The sequence below is a fragment of the Carcharhinus amblyrhynchos genome, chromosome 10 (assembly GCF_965287045.1).
Source record: "Carcharhinus amblyrhynchos chromosome 10, sCarAmb.v2.hapA, whole genome shotgun sequence".
In the NCBI taxonomy this organism is placed as follows: domain Eukaryota; kingdom Metazoa; phylum Chordata; class Chondrichthyes; order Carcharhiniformes; family Carcharhinidae; genus Carcharhinus; species Carcharhinus amblyrhynchos.
This window is the reverse complement of record NC_137333.1, coordinates 63,977,507-63,992,565: the sequence shown is the minus strand read 5'-3', so window position 1 is coordinate 63,992,565 and position 15,059 is coordinate 63,977,507. Positions and strand designations below refer to the sequence as shown.

General features: G+C 38.7%; 1 protein-coding gene across 5 annotated transcripts in view; it reads right to left on the bottom strand.

The window, feature by feature from the left end:
- Positions 1-260: 260 nt before the first annotated feature.
- ranbp2 (RAN binding protein 2) overlaps positions 261-15,059 on the bottom strand; it is an 81,168-nt gene continuing 66,369 nt past the window's right edge. For 3 of the 5 annotated variants that reach the window (XM_080197192.1, XM_080197193.1, XM_080197194.1), the window contains exons 27-32: positions 11,337-11,547; positions 8,887-8,979; positions 6,693-6,832; positions 6,095-6,368; positions 5,534-5,868; positions 261-2,864 (exon numbers count right to left, since the gene is read on the bottom strand). In XM_080197192.1, coding sequence (XP_080053318.1) covers positions 2,556-2,864; positions 5,534-5,868; positions 6,095-6,368; positions 6,693-6,832; positions 8,887-8,979; positions 11,337-11,547 — 1,362 coding nt within the window. In that variant the 3' untranslated portion in view covers positions 261-2,555. The remainder of the gene's footprint in view (positions 2,865-5,533; positions 5,869-6,094; positions 6,369-6,692; positions 6,833-8,886; positions 8,980-11,336; positions 11,548-15,059) is intronic. The other 2 variants (XM_080197195.1, XM_080197196.1) reach the window with 1 other exon arrangement.

Sequence of the window (15,059 nt, the reverse complement as noted above, 5' to 3'; positions counted from 1 at the left end):
AGTCTAGGAACCCCATAGTCTTTGGTGTTGGTCCATTCTTAAAACAATAAAATGTGAGAATTTCACAAATGGTTGTGAGGTACGATCACCTTGGTCCATATTTAATTAGGCATTTTCCAGACTTAATACTGCCTGCTGTTCAAATACCAAATTCACACGATTTGTGGAAACCATCGATTTTGTTTGTAATTTAGAGAAGTGTCAGCAGAAATTTCATAAAATGACATGCCTTTATTAGGCATGACAAGCCATGTGCAAATCACCATAACTCAAATTCCTGTGTGAAAACCATAAACCAAAGTAATTACATTTAATGAATGATCTCCAAAAGAATTTACCAACAAAACTTCACTTTTTGTATCTTCATACTTTAATATGAATCAGAACCAACAAACATTAAACATGAATTAACAGGCAAATAATAAAATAAAATTGTAGAGACTATTTAAAGTGAAATTTACAAAGATACATGTTACATAACCACAAGTACCTGCATTATTCCTTACAGACACGTGGCAATGTGCAACTCCAACTAAGCCTCTGGTACACAAAGGCTGAAAATCTCCCATCTCACCCGCTGCAGGAATCATAGCAGGCAAAACAAAAAAAATAGTCAGAGGTTTTAGCTTAGTTGGGAATTTCCAGTCTTGGGGCTTACACAGCCAGAGAATCCTACCTTAGATCTTTCAGTTTACTGCTCAATTGAGTTGCGCTGTGCTCATTAGCACCCATATTCCAGAGGTCCCTGGAGATGGTTGCTACCTGAACAGCACATGCTTGCAGAACTTAGCTAGATTTACAACAGTCCTAATGGCTTAGCTTCCCCAGAGACGCCTTTCAATATACCCCATTAAATCATTGTAAGCTCTTGCAAAATTGAAGTAGCAATATTTGAATTGTCCAGTTCACAAATGTCTACTCTAACACCATCTTTGGCTTTGTCCCAACTGTATCACACAGAGCTCCTTGCAAATATGCCTTCCTATCTCCACTTGCTGCGACTCTCCTTCATGTCTGTCAGCCATACAACTTCTAGCATCCTACTGATACTACTTCCAGGTCAAGGGTCACCAGGTCACATGTATTTCTTATCCAAAAAAATCCCTTTATAATTGCAAACTTCTTTTAAAAGTCCTTTTCAAATATTCTTGGAAGAAAGATTCCACAGACATTAAATAAATTACACATTTTCCTTGACATACTTCTGGGTCAAAAATCACCACAAGGTGATTAAAAAAATGGTGGTTAAAAAAGAATTTAGGTTAGGATGTGTGAACCAAAAAAACATTCATTATGAAAACATCAGGAAGAAAACAGAATGAATTCCATGTGCAAATTCAACTTGGAGGGGATGACATGGTAGGTACCTCCTGCTACACGGGCCTTCTGTTTGTATAAAAGAATGCAAAGTTTGAAAACACTTTCATAAGAAAATACTTACATGTCGAAAAAGCATTGCTTGCTGGCAGCTGCATAAAAGGAATTCAAAAAAGGGCAAGAGTTCAAATTCATCTTTAACAGAACTTAAATGGAGAAAAAAGCTTTACATCGAATAAAATCCTTTTGAGATTGTAATTAAGACTGCTGGCAAGAGGAGGAAAAGTAGTTCCCATGGAAGGACGACTTAATATAGTACTTGTAACCATGTATTAATCTCTTAAATACACCATGCCGCTAATATCTTACCAAAACTATCTTGGAATAAAGAATAAATGCACAATTTGAAAACATTTAGAAAGGTACAATAACATTTATTGCTGGTTAGGCATGTGCCTTCACTAAGTTTGCATGAATTTGAAACAAACCAGTAGAAAGGAAACTGCTTAAAATCACCAGTAGATAGATCTATTCTTTTATTATAAATATTTATAAAGTTACGGGTTTTAACTATTTAAATTTACCAATTTAAAATTACAGAGCCAATCTCATTAGCAAATACTAGAAAATCTGTGTTTAAAAAAGACTTTACATTTTACAATAGTGTCAATCTGTTCCAGTATTTGCAATGTTAACAGCAGAACTTTAATCTTGGTAACAGGGCCATCAGCAAATTTAACCCCATTCCAGGATTTTTTACATTGAAAAATAAAACACCTAGTGTTTTGGTTGCTGTAAAATGAATGCAACAAAAATATGCAAAACCTGGTTAAAATGACCAAATCCTTTTAGGTAATTACCATTTTTAGTCCTGGAATGCAGTTACTAAGTTCCACCTTAATTCTCAAATGTTGCATTTTTTTAATAGTAGCAACTTTTTATAGTTCAAACTTTGATTGCCAGGTTTAAAGACTGCTCTGTACAGTTGGCTGGAACTGCAAAACGTCAGAAAAATCATGTTGTGTACATTTAAGATAATGCCACTGCTCATCAAATGTTTGCCAAAACCTTTATTCTGAAACATGCAATTCAACATTTAAAAAATTGACAGCTGGTAGCAGTCAATATAATTTGTACATCCAATGTTTAGACCAGTACAGTTTACACCAGCAATATCCAATATTACACCATTTCAAATCCTAAATAGAGTGCACAGAGGGAAACTTGGTATTCTCCATTCAAGAAATCTGTCCACAATCAGTGATCATAATGATACTACTCACTTGGCCACTGTTTGAGCCAAACGTTTCAATCTTCTTCACAACATCCATACCTTCTTTTACATAACCAAAAACCACATGCTTCAAATCTAAATGCTTGGTTTCTTTCAGAGTGATGAAAAACTGTGAAGAATTGGTGTTTGGCCCACAATTTGCCATGGACAACAAACCAGGACAAGAGTGACGTATAATAAAGCTTTCATCTTCAAATTTATCGCCATAAATAGATTTTCCACCAGTTCCATCAGATCTTGTGATATCACCACCCTGAAACAAGAATGCAATTCATGTTACATAATACTCAAAATATTACAAAGATACTCTCCACCTAAATTCTAAACTTTGTCCTGTTGGCATCCAAGTACATTTTCTGTGTCTCATTTCAGTCGTTGCATTCTCATCTGCTTTGCCACCACAGATATTTAAATAACACTCCCTCTTGCTGATTTTAAATTTCAGCCCACTCCCTTTGGCTGTCTTTGAGACCATCTCAAATTTTAAATAATTAGCAATGAATTGAAAATGAGCAAGCCATTTGGAAAGTTTACCATTTAGCCGAATAGGTTACCCTATCAGAAAGGATACTGAAGGAAATCAGCCACAAACTTGGGAAAATAATCACAAGTGTTAGATTCAGAACTTCACAGCCCATCTAGTTGCAATTTTTAAATAAAGATCCTTATTTCAATCAATTGAGACCAAAGAGAAAATTGTTTCTCAATGCACATATTTGCATATCAACAGTTCAAGCAAGTATTACAGTATGCCCAATAACTGGAACAAGGAAGAGAAGGCAATGGCAAGATAAAAGATGGCACAGGAGGACAAAGCAATAGAGGTGATGAGCAGAACACATGGCAGTGAAGACAGGAGGAGGAGCCTGTTATCCAGTTGCGAATCTACATGGTACATCCTCCTCCCCACTGGGTTAAATGTCATCTCTTCCTGGGTAAAATTTTCTGCTGCATTTCAAAATATGTTGTGACTATAAATAAACATCAGGAAGCTTTGGATGTTGAAGGTAGGTATCTTGCGCTGATAACTGTCTCAAATTAGACTGGACAAGCTTCATTGTTATGGTGATTGAGAAGCAATGCAATGTTACTGCTGAAAATTGAACAATCTTTGGCCTCCCAGGACTTTGTACACCCCTTACTGGAGGCAATATAGTTTGAAATTTTGTACTGAGAATAATGGCAAGGCTAACAGCGCTCTATTATTCAGCAATCTGAAGTCTACACACAAAATTAAAGCCAGAAATCTAGAAGTTGAGATCTGAGGTACCCCTCTCCACAGGGCGTTCAATAAATAATGGTGCTGACCAATAGACACAGCATTGAAATCAATACAAAGATGTGAAAGGTTGCAATACTCAACTTCTTTTTTGTGGCTAAATATGCCACAGAAAGCTGGGACTTGTGCATTCAGGTAGAAGTGATTTGTTAAACCGTGATATCAGCCTTAAGTATTCCCAAGATTACGTGGGTGTGAAAATTTACTTTTACAACAGTGAAGTCTCATTCTTCAGAATTTAGTGTTAGAGATTCAAAATATGTGGACATGCTTTCTACTTTTCCTGTCTCTTATTGCTATCTTAATCACAATTTTTTTCTGCTTTCTGTGCATGATTTGAATCTATTTTAGAATTCTTGATTTAGATTCTGTGGGGCTCAGAGAAGATTCTTCAATCTGACTGGTTGAACAGCCTTGATGCACCTTGCCCTGGTCTAACACCAAGAAATCTTTGTAGTGGCTGCCATGCTGAGCAGACAGCTAATAGCTATTCAACATTCAAAAGCCTGCAGAAACAGCAAGCGCCATTATTTTGTCCCAACCACAAAATCCAGGACACTGTTTCTCAGACCAGAATCTTGCTATGTGCAAATTGGCCTTGCGCTTCCTGCATAATTTGATGCATGGACAGTTAAGTGACCAATGAACTTTAACATAGATAACCGAAATGAGGCGCTTGGGTAAAAAATACGGAAAGATCACCTTTATCGCCTTAGAAAATAAAAGATAGGTGAGATAGGGATATAGGTAAAGTTATTAAGAACAGTACCGTAGATCAGCAATGTTAACAAATAACAATGCTAACAGAACTATGGTGATTTACTTCTACAGGCAGAGAATTCAAAAATAGAAGCTAAGTTTATAAAGAATACTGGCCAGGCTACACGAGCAAAGTTCTAGCTTCACACTATAAACGAAAGATAGAATCACTGGAGAAGTGCAAAAAAAAATAGAGATAGTACCAAAACTGGAAGATCACAGCTACCAAGAAAAAAATTAAATAGTTTGGAATATTTTTTCTTTAAAAAAAGAGGGGCTTGGATAACCCAAGAGGTATTTAAATTCACTAAATTGGACAGAAGAGAATGGAGAAAATGTTTCCACTTAATCTTAAACTAGGAGCCATGAACCCAACAAAATCTAATAAATCCAATAGGAAAAATGTATTTACTCAAGTGGTTAGAGTGAGAGATTTAGAACCACAAAAAATAGTTGAAACAAATTAGATTTCAAAAGGAAACAAGATGAGAACATAACAGAAAAAGCAACTGCAAAATATGCTAAAAGGCTGTTATGAGGTAGATGATATTGGAGGAGGTTCGTTTGGAACATAAACACCAGCAGAAACTAGCAGAGCCAAAATGCCTGCAACTATGCTGTATATTCCGTGTAATTTTGGAAGATTTAATTTATAAATTTGTGCTATCATGCTCACTTGTCTCTCAGCAATAGCAGACACTAATCCATTAAACATGAGATAGTTGGGTTCAACTGATCAATCTACAACTCACTACACATACATCTCTCATCACCTTTTAGCACAGAAATAAGATATTGGCATAGAGTTTTACATTACAGCTACAAACAGCTTTCATCTACCAAAAAAAGCTACCAACACACGGGGAAGTGAGGCAACTAATTACCTGGCAAACAAATTCAGGAATAACCCTGTGAAATATTGATTTTTTATATCCAAAGCCCCTTTCGCCAGTGCAGAGGGCTCTGAAGTTTTCAGCTGTTCGCGGAACTTTATTTGCTAGCAATTCCATTGTAATTCGTCCCAAGACCTCCTTGCCAGCTGATACATCAAAATAAACAACAGGATTGCTACTATCAGATTGGGCCATAACTTGGGATTCTTCAGATTTTTGAAGCTGTGAAAGTGCATTTTGACATTCTTCGAACTTCTTTTTGTAAACAGCAGCCAACTCGGGAGTTTTGAATCGGGCAGCAAGTTGTTCTATTTTTGCTTCGCCATCTGAAAAAGTACCAACAGGTATATTACTTTTCTGCCTATTGGCGAGGGGTGACTTTAACTTTTATAAAAATTCACCAAATAATTCAAAGCAAAAGCAGTTCATCAGCACTCAAAGGACTTGCAGTCTATGCAGAATATTAATATTCTTCATTGCAATACAATTGGTGGTGATGACTGGCTTTTTAAAAATAAATTGTATGGAACTTAATGCAGGATATAAACTCACCAGTATAATCTGCTGCAGTCCAAACAAATGCATTATTTGATGTATTCATTAATTTGAGTTCCATTTCCTCAGTAATAACATGGTTCGCACAGACCTTGAGAACTTGTTCTCGCCTCATTAGAATACGGTAGCATTGCTTTTCGGCGTGATACAGAATTTTTAGATCTCCAACACCACGTTCTTTCCACTGAGAAATATCTCGGTCCCATCGATACAGCTTACATCTTTCTTTAAATATAACTTCCTCATCCTCTTCACCAGATTTTGTCTCAACCTAGTGAGGTTAGTAGCATTTATTAATTTTACAGAATTGTTACATGGACTTTGATGACAATTCAACTTTTGTAAGATTTCTGCACTTCTAAAAAGGGACAAACATTGGTCTGCACTTGCATCGCAGTATTAGTTACTGCCCAAATTTTAGGCGACAGAATAACTAAACAAATTAGATGAGTATAAAAATAATTAAGACAACTATAACATGTAGAGTTGCATTTAAATTTATGACTTTTACATTTATTCAGAATCTCCAAAAGATAATGGCACATTTCCCCTGCACAATTACGTAAATCGCTTGACAGAACGTGTGCTTTTTTACCTCAGGTAAAGAAACTATCGGTTCAAAGTGGATATCATCGCTAGATACCACATCGGTACCATCATCTTCATCCAATACAGTTCTGGGCATCATTGAAGAAAAGACAGCTGTTCCTGCATTTGCCCACGTGAAATTGGATTCTGTTTTTTTAAAGAAAGTTGCATTATCAAGAGCGTTCTAGAAAATAAAACTGCACCATTCCAAGCCACTCATTCGAGGAATTGAGTTTAGGAGTCGGGAGGTAATGCTGCAATTTTATAGGACCCTCGTCAGACCCCACTTGGAGTACTGTGCGCAGTTCTGGTCGCCTCACTACAGGAAAGACGTGGAAGCTATTGAGAGGGTGCAGAGGAGATTTACAAGGATGTTGCCTGGATTGGGAGGCATGCCTTATGAAGATAGGTTGAGGGAGCTAGGTCGCTTCTCCCTGGAGAGACGAAGGTTGAGAGATGATCTGATAGAGGTTTATAAAATGTTGAGAGGAATAGATAGGGTGGATTCTCGGAGGCTATTTCCCTGGGCTGAAATGGTCGCTACAAGAGGACACAGGTTTAAGGTGCTGGGAAGCAAGTACAGAGGAGATGTTAGGTGTAAGTTTTTCACTCAGAGGGTGGAATCGGCTGCCGTCGGTGGTGGTAGAGGCGAACTCGCTGGGGTCTTTTAAAAGACTTCTGGATGAGTATATAGGATCTAATGGCATTGGAAGTTACAGATAGTTCTATGGCTTGGTAGGTATAGATGTGATCGGCACAACTTGTGGGCCAAAGGGCCTGTTTGTGCTGTAGTGTTCTATGTAAACATTTGTGCAGATTTCAGAAGTAAATTGCCAGAAAATTTAAGACAGCATCATTTAGTTTGAAAAATAAAAACCACTAAAAAGCAGAAGTACAATGCAACTTGACACTTTACAGCAGTACAATTCACCAAGAAAATATCCAAGCTACAAATAGATATTCAGTTTAGAAAAGAATAAATTCCACTCAAACAAGATTTGTTACTGAATTGGAAAAAGTCTTGTTAAAAATAAATTTGCTTTCATGCATAAGTTAAAATAAATTGGAACAGTTGACATTTGTAAACTTTCCTTTTGTCGTTATTCGCATTTTAGTAAGCAAAACCGTTCAGCCTGTATATGAAAGTTATAGCTGCTGAATGGTTTTATTCAGTAAGAAAAAGCAAGGCAAAGAATTAACTAAACAATTAAGCTCGGATTTAAAGTTTCATGCAGCTAAGTGCAATAACTTACACGGCTGCAGGGTGCGTTAGCATTAACTTCAAAACGGAGTGATTATTTTGGCTTGTAGCTCTGTTCTTAATTTTTCTTCTTTCCTCCTTATTCACACAGCTCACTTGGAGCCAGAAGTGATCCAGTTTTGGATTTTATTTTTAAAAGAGTCTGATAGCTTCAGAGTCAATTTAACTGACAACTTATTTCATTTCCAAACTTTGAAACTAAATTTATATTTCCAAACAGCCATACTGATGTTTGAACTCGTATTAGCAAAGTAGGAGGCGGGGCACCACAGATAAGCAAATATCCAAAGACTTGCACAAAAGCAAAATACTGCAGATGTTGGAAATTTGAAATAAAAACAAAATTCTGGAACTATCCAGCAAGCTTGGGTCGATTTTCAGTTTCAGATCGATGACATTTCATCAGAACTTCTGTGAAAGGTCATAGACCTGATATGTTAACTGTTTCTTTTCACAGATATCACCTGACCTGCTATTTTCAAAAATTTTCTGTCACCCCACGAACCTGTGACAGTGTCAGTGTTTCTAGAAATGCGCAGCCAATGTATTTATTTGTTGCCATACTGAGACTAACAATAACGTACCCATTCTGGCCAAGATAACAATAACGATCAGAAATTAAACATGGGATTCTTGATCTGTAAGATAGGGCAACTCAACCTAACATTAGGACACTTTTTTTTCTATCGATAACCCAGATTGCTATCTAGTCCTCCTAAAGTTCAGATATAGAGCAGGCCAGCTTACACTAGCAGGGGAATGATTGTGCAAGACTATCAAGTTAACAATAGTCAGGAAATTAAACTGTATGAAAAGAGACATTTGTTGTTTTACTGTTATCCATTGTTGATCTTTACATATTCTTGACCAAAGGCTTATACTACACAAGACACCACTTGTGTGCGCACTTTTATATAGTTAGAGCAGCAACTCATACTACCTTTCTGTGCAAATCTATAACCTTCTGTACTCTGTGCAGCCAAATCTGCAAAAGAAGGTATTGTGGAGGCACCAAATCCAAACATGGCATTGTCTGGAAGATTAAAAAAAATGTATTACAAATACAAAAAACACATTTAGGAGAAATTTAGATAAAAACATAAGCAGTTACCATTTTATCATTGGGTATGCCATAAAACATGAATTGCTATTCAGAATGATGTATTAATCATAGAACCCTACAGTGCAGAAAGAGGATCTTCGGCCCATCAAGTTGCCCCGAACACAATACCACCCAGGCCCTACCCCCATATCCCTATGTATTATGCCCACTAATCCCTCTAACCTACGCATCCCTGGACACTAACGGGCAATTTCTTACCATGGCCAATCAACCTATCCTGCACATCTTTGGACATCTAAGTCAAAGAATGTTTTAAAAATGAATTTCAATACGCACAGACATCACTACTTTAAATCCTTAGCAAACTTCCCAAGTGAACCAATTTGAAGTTGGTTCCACATTAGTCTTCAGAACAGAATTAACCAATTTCCTTACTCCACTGTATGATCTGGTAAAATCTAAACACTATTTTTAATCTTATAGTTCTGTTTAAATCCAGTTCAACTCAGTGTACTAAGATGTGAGCTTCTTTTGTTTGCTTTAAACTAAAAAAATTATAATTATTTCATAGAACTATAGAAACCCTACTGTGGAGGCGGCGGCTATTTGGCCCCTCGAGTTTGCACCGACTCTTATTCGGGCTTACCCTGTAAATTTAGGTGTTTACTCCACCAACCCCCTAGCCTACATAGCTTTGGCAATTTGGCATGGTCAATCCACCTCTTTGCAGTGTGGGAGAAAATCAGAACACCTGGAGGAAACCCACGCAGACATGGGGAGAACATGCAAACTCCACATACACAGTCACCCAAGGCCAGAATTGAACCTGGGTCCCTGGCATTGTGAGGCAGCACTATTAACCACTGTGCCCACTTAAGAGTTGTGAGCCACAAAAAATGTTTTTTTATTCATTCACAGGGTGGAAGTCGATGGCAAGGCAAATAAATCACTGTTCATCCTTTAACGGTTCTCCAGAAATGGTGAGCCAACTTCTTAAACTATTCCAATCAGTGTGAAGATGACACACTACAGTACCGTTACAGAGTTGCAGATTTTGGCCTTGCAATGAAACATACTAATCAGTTATACATGGAGTAAAGCTTCCAATGCACTAGCTGCTCTTACCTTCACATGTTACAAGACAGTATTCCATCATTCTTGCCTTGTAGATGATTGAAAGGTTTTGAGAAGTTAGATGTCACCCACAAGAAATGGGAGGAATCAACCATTTGGCTCTTCAATGCCATAGATGATTTGACTGTGGCCTCAACTTCACTTTCTGGGCTTCCCCCTCAATTTTCTGTCTCCCTTGTAGGTAAGAATCCGTCAAACTCAGCTGTAAATTTGGGGTCATCCATACCTCTATTGCCTGTGTCTTAACTCGCAGGAAGTCCGTGCCCCTCCCACCCCACCACCTGTTTGCTGACCTGCATTATCTATCCGTCAGGCAATGTCTTGATTCTAAAATTACCATTCTTGTTTTTGAACCTCTCCATGGGTTTGTTCTACCCTGTGTCTGCAACCTTCACCAAGCCCACAACACTCCATTGATAGGTGTTCCTCTACCTGATTTTCCTCCAAGACACTTACAACATCACTGACCAAAGTTTTATTCACCTGACACAATATGTCCTTTTTGACTTGGTGTCATACTGTTTTACAGTATAGCTATGAAGCACGTTGGAATGCTTCATTACTTTAAAAAGGTGCTATATAAACACAAGTTGTTGTTGGAATGTGTTCTCTGACCCAAACACCAATAGTTCCTGCGTTGTGGGAGTGGGGAAGAATGATAGTTGACTATTGAAACATTTATAATTTTAAAAGATGGACGGAGGTGTTCATAAAATCATAGCATCTCTACAGTGCGTGAGGAGGCCATTCAGTCCATCGAGTCTGCACTGACTACAAACCCACCAGGCCCCATTCCCACAACCTAGGGAACATTGGCATTTGGGTCAGTGAAAACACATTCCAACAACTTGTGTTTATATAGCACCTTTTAAAGTAATGAAGCATTCCAACATGCTTCACAGGTGCAGTGTAAAACAGTATGACACCAAGGCAAAAAGGAAATATTGGGTCAGGTGAATAAAACTTTGGTCAGAGATGTTTTAACTGCCTTGAAGAGGAATTCACCAAGGTTCCTTAGCTAGCATCTTCCAAACCCACGACCACTCCCATCTAGAAGGGCAATGGCAGCAGATACATGGGAAAACCACCATCTGGAAGTTCCTTCACTGTCACTGGATCAAAATCATTGTACATTCATTACATTGACCTAATAGGAATATTTTGACCTTAATTCTTATCACCTGTTTTTGTACCTTGGATTGTAGAATCAGGTTCCATTTCTTTTTTAGTTGTTAAATCAATGGGCCGGCCGACATCCACATCTGAAAATTCCTTAACTTCAAACTGCGACGCAAGGTCTGCTTCAGCATCTGAAACATCGACTTGTGCGGAAGTAGTTTGTTCATTCAAGTGGACTGCAGAACCAACGTCAGTGGAGCTGCTGACGGTATTTTCCTGTGCCATCTGTAACAAAATCAAATTATTACCACTTTCTAATTAACTACAATAAACACAAGGTTCACAAATGATGAGAATATAAAAGCCATAAGGTTTTTGTATAGTTTGTAATCTCATGCTGTCCTGCAAGTATGCAGAAGTGTAATTAATCACACTCTGTAGCCTAGCTATACCTAGTACCAAGTGTTTTAACTGTCGTGTAAGGATTTATTGTGAGGAAAGTGTGTACAGAGTTGATTGGTTTTTAGAACATTATGAACTGTGCATGCAGCTATACTACCACTCTATTGGTGTAAGAGTCAGAGACAAGTTGTAATAGGCTAGTGCTCTGGAAGCCCACCTTCCAACTGGGATAAGTGTTTGGAAATAGTAGACAAAGGAGTTAGTTTTGCCTGGGTGTGCGGGACCACTGATGCCTGCTCACCCTAAGGAAAACTAGCTCCGACGTCGTAAAAGAATAAAGGTATAAATCCTCTATCCGGAGTTGACTTGATTATCAAACCAAGCCGAATGCAAAGCACCAAACCTTAGAAACTGTCAATGACATTTGTTAAAACAAAACCAAAGAAACTTTTGTTCTAACTAACCTCTTCCCAATGGTTTTTATATCATGCAACAGATCAATTTAAAGACAAAAGGATTTGTTTGACTATTTTAAATTAAACAAAACTGTACTGTACCACTTTAATTATTAATATGCTATTTGGCTCAATTGTCAAATGCAACGTTCACTCCAGATACAAAAACATAACTGAATTTCAGGAGTAACTATATCTTTGATGAAAGCAAAATACTGCAAATCTGAAAAAACAAAATGCTGGAAAAACTCAGCAGCTCTGGTAGCATATTTGGAGAGAGAAGCACTATGATGTTTTGCTGACATTTAAGAGGGTTGCACTTGCGTTAAGATGCGTTCAGAGTGGCTAAAAATAGTGGGTGATTAGAAGATTGGGAAAGATTTTTTTAAAAATCAACAAGGAATGACCAAGGAGGTGATAAAGAAAGGAAAGATAGACTATGAAGCTAAACTAGCACTAAATATAAAAAATGACAGTAAAAGTTTTTATAAATATATAAAGAGGAGGAGGCTGGCTAGAGTGAATGTTGGCCCCTTGGAGGATGAGAGGGGGATTTAGCGGTGGGCGATGAGGGAATGGCTAAGGCCTTAAATAAGTTTTTTGCCACTGTCTTCACGGAGGAGGACACGAAGAGTTTGCCGAATATTAAAGATAGAAGGATGGTAGGAGTTGAGGGCCTAAATGCGATTACTGTCACTAGAGAGGTAGTACTTGATAGACTAATGGGACTGAAGGTGGACAAGTCCCGAGGACTGGATGGAATGCATCCCAGGGTTCTGAAAGAAATGGCAGAGGTGATAGTGGATGCCTTAGTAATTATTTATCAAAATTCGCTGGACTCCGGAGAAGTGCCGGAAGATTGGAAAACGGCTAATGTTACGCCGCTGTTTAAAAAAAGGTAGCAGACAAAAGGCAGGGAATTATAGGCCGGTTAGTTTAACGTCTGTAGTTGGAAAAATGCTTGAATCCGTCATCAAAGAAAAAGTGAGGCACCTAGAAAAGAATGGTTTGATCGAGCAGACGCAGCACGGATTCGTTAAGGGGAAGTCGTGTTTGACAAATTTATTGGATTTCTACGAGGATGTGACTAGTGCGGTAGATAGAGGGGAACCGGTGGATGTGTGTTTTTAGATTTCCAAAAGGCATCTGATAAGATGCCTCATAAAAGGTTGCTACAGAAGGTTAGGTGCACAGAGTTGGGGGTAAGGTGTTAGCGTGGATAGAAGATTGGCTGTCGAATAGGAAGCAGAAAGTTGGTATCAATGGGTGCTATTCTGGTTGGCGGTTGGTGACCAGTGGAGTGCCGCAGAGATTGGTGCTGGGGCCTCAACTGTTTACCATTTACATAGATGATCTGGAGGAGGGGGCTGAGGGTAGGGTGATGAAATTTGCTGATGACACGAAGATGAGTGGAAGAGCAAACTGCGTGGATGGTGTGGAAAGTCTGCGGAGAGAGCTGGATAGGCTGAGCGAGTGGGAGAGGACCTGGCAGATGGAGTATAATGTTAGCAAGTATGAGGTTATCCACTTTGGCAGAAATAATAGGAGGAGGGATTATTATTTAAAAGGCGAAAAGCTGCAGCATGCTACAATGCAGAGGGACCTGGGGGTCCTTGTGCACGAGTTGCAAAACCCAGTCTGCAGGTGCAGCAGGTGATCAAGAAGGCGAATGGAATGTTGGCCTTTATAGCGAGGGGGATAGAATATAAAAGTAGGGCGGTCTTGCTGCAACTGTACAAGGTATCGGTGAGGCCGCAGCTGCAGTACTGTGTGCAGTTTTGGTCGCCGCACTTGTGCAAGGATATTTTGGCCTTGGAGGAAGTGCAGAGGAGGTTCACTTGGATGATCCCGGAGATGAGGGGGTTGGCCTATGAAGTGAGGCTAAATAGACTGGGTCTGTACTCGGAGTTTAGAAGGATGAGGGGAGATCTTATAGAGACGTACAAGATAATGAAGGGGATGGATAGGGTAGAAGTGGAGAGATTCTTCCTGCTCAGAAAGGATAGCAGGACTAGAGGGCACAGCCTCAAGATTTTGGCGGGGGGCGGGGGGTGTTGCAGTTTAGATCAGAGTTGAGGAGGAACTTCTTCACTCAAAAGGGTGGTGAATCTCTGGAATTCTCTGCCCATTGAAGTGGTGGAGGCTACCTCACTAAATATATTCAAGTCACGGGTAGATAGGTTTCTGATAGACAGGGGAATTAAGGGTTATGGGGAGAAAATGGGAAAGTGGAACTCGTCCACTTCAGATCAGCCATGATCTTATTGAATGGCGGGGCAGGCTCGAAGGCCTACTCCTGCTCCTATTTCTTATATTCTTATGCAGGTTGCTTTAAGAGCTGATCACACGATGCCATTAGGGTATTGACTTTGTTTTGTACTCCGTGCAGAGCAGAGAACAGCTCTTGAATAAACCTGTTGTTACTTAGAAACTGTGTGCAAAACTACATATTTCTTTCTGTTAAAACCCACACCACTAACATTGTTCGGAAATTATAGAAAGAAAACAAATTGGCGATGAACAGGATTTTGTTTCATTGAAAACATCAAGAAAAGATCCTAAGGAGAAGTATCTTTAGTTCGTGAGACTACTTACTAACAAAAGCTGAAACATCTTCCTTTAAAATCAGCTGATGTGATTTTAAGGACACAACTGGAAGAGATTGTGACATTAAAAGTTTACATAATGGCCAGAGTTGACAAGTTGCCTCTCCATGTGATAATTTTCCAGTTGGAGAAGATAAAGCTTAACTGGAATGATCAATGCCAAAACAGACCTACAGCAGCATCTGGATAAACACAAGAATGTATTCAGAGAGACACATGGCTCACTGAAGGGAGTTCAAGTGAAATAATAGTCAACCAAGAAATTTCATAAAGTAGCACCGTATGCAATTCGTCCCAAGATTGAAGAAGAATTAGTATGACTTATTAGCAATGC